Genomic DNA, 660 nt, shown 5'->3' with positions numbered 1-660 from the left:
CCAGAGAGAGGGGCTACAGCAATTGAGTGCCACTGCTGCCAGCTTTGTGTCCGGCCGCTCGGCAACCCCGGAATCTGCCACTGGCTTCTTCGTATTTGGTGTGTGCGGGGGTAGGGCCCTGCACAGGCTGATTTGCCCCAGGCCCTGCACCCTGCTCGGGTCCTCTGTCCCTAGGACAGACACATTCCACCTGGAGCAGCTCAAAACGGGACCCGGAAAATCAAGGACTATTTTGAACTGCCCACTGAGAAGTAGGTCAGTGTTATGGGTGCACGTGGGGGATGGGCAGTCCTCTAGGCACTCCCCAGTGCATCAATCCTCCCCCTCCAGTCCTCCCACAATGCATCACTCCTCGCCCCCCCAGGCACTGGAAGGCGGGAAAGCCCACTGCTGGGGTTGGAACCCCTGGAAAAGGCGGGAGATAGAACAGCCCCAGCGCTGGGGCGGGCCAGGGCGTGACACACACTCCCCCCCACCCGCAGAATGGACGCGCCCGGACCGGAGAAGTGGGGAACAGAGAGCCACAGGAGCTTTGCCTCCAGGACCCGCCCCCTTCCCCCGGCCCCGCCCCCGACTCACGCAAATGCTGAGGCGCAGCACCCCGCGCTGATAGTCCCTGTACAGCTCCGGGGCCTCGTCGCTGCACTCTCCGCACCGGTA

General features: G+C 63.9%; 1 protein-coding gene across 1 annotated transcript in view; it reads right to left on the bottom strand.

Moving 5' to 3' along the window:
* ARV1 (ARV1 homolog, fatty acid homeostasis modulator) overlaps window positions 1-660 on the bottom strand; it is a gene marked incomplete at its 5' end in the record, with an annotated part of 25,919 nt that extends 25,259 nt beyond the window's left edge. The window contains one exon of the mRNA XM_025194740.1: window positions 580-660. Within this exon, the coding sequence (XP_025050525.1) occupies window positions 580-660 (81 nt within the window). The remainder of the gene's footprint in view (window positions 1-579) is intronic.

This window comes from Alligator sinensis, unplaced genomic scaffold, assembly GCF_000455745.1.
Source record: "Alligator sinensis unplaced genomic scaffold, ASM45574v1 scaffold448_1, whole genome shotgun sequence".
NCBI classification, from domain to species: Eukaryota; Metazoa; Chordata; order Crocodylia; family Alligatoridae; genus Alligator; species Alligator sinensis.
The sequence above is the reverse complement of the archived record's forward strand: the minus strand, read 5'-3'. Positions and strand labels throughout refer to the sequence as shown.